The sequence below is a fragment of the Penaeus monodon genome, chromosome 33 (assembly GCF_015228065.2).
Source record: "Penaeus monodon isolate SGIC_2016 chromosome 33, NSTDA_Pmon_1, whole genome shotgun sequence".
NCBI classification, from domain to species: Eukaryota; Metazoa; Arthropoda; class Malacostraca; order Decapoda; family Penaeidae; genus Penaeus; species Penaeus monodon.
Window position 1 is genome coordinate 15,437,445 of NC_051418.1, and position 476 is coordinate 15,437,920.

Genomic DNA, 476 nt, shown 5'->3' on the forward strand with positions numbered 1-476 from the left:
ATACTGAACTGTACAACTTCAAACTCTGTTAACAATATGCTAAATATTTTTTGTTCTTTAATGAAACTGCAATGATCTGCATTCATTACAGCAATATCATAACTAAAAACATATCAAGAAATGAAAATGGGAATCTACTAATGTAATAAACAAAATGAGTACCCAAATAATAAATATCAACAAAACTATTCATTGATAATCTACAGTAATGTAACAACGTCAAACTATTACCAAATCTGATCCTTAAAAAATGTAATGAAGTAGATATGCATCAGGCAAACTGCTAGCAAGAGGACATATAATACTCACCTATCTGAGAATCTGTATTAAGACCTGTTCCAAAGCAAGAAGCCTCTTGAGTTTTACTGACTGCAAAAACAGTGAATCCATAACCACATGTTAAATCTGTGACCTGTAAAGATTAAAATTAAGTATTGGTAAAATGTACAGGATTGCTCAATCACTTATTCAAGTCT

The 476-nt window shown here is 30.3% G+C and overlaps 1 protein-coding gene across 1 annotated transcript in view; it reads right to left on the reverse strand.

Annotated features, from left to right (window-relative positions):
- LOC119594083 (RCC1-like G exchanging factor-like protein) overlaps window positions 1–476 on the reverse strand; it is a 12,843-nt gene that overhangs the window by 3,996 nt on the left and 8,371 nt on the right. The window contains exon 5 of the mRNA XM_037943138.1: window positions 310–412. Coding sequence (XP_037799066.1) covers window positions 310–412 — 103 coding nt within the window. The remainder of the gene's footprint in view (window positions 1–309; window positions 413–476) is intronic.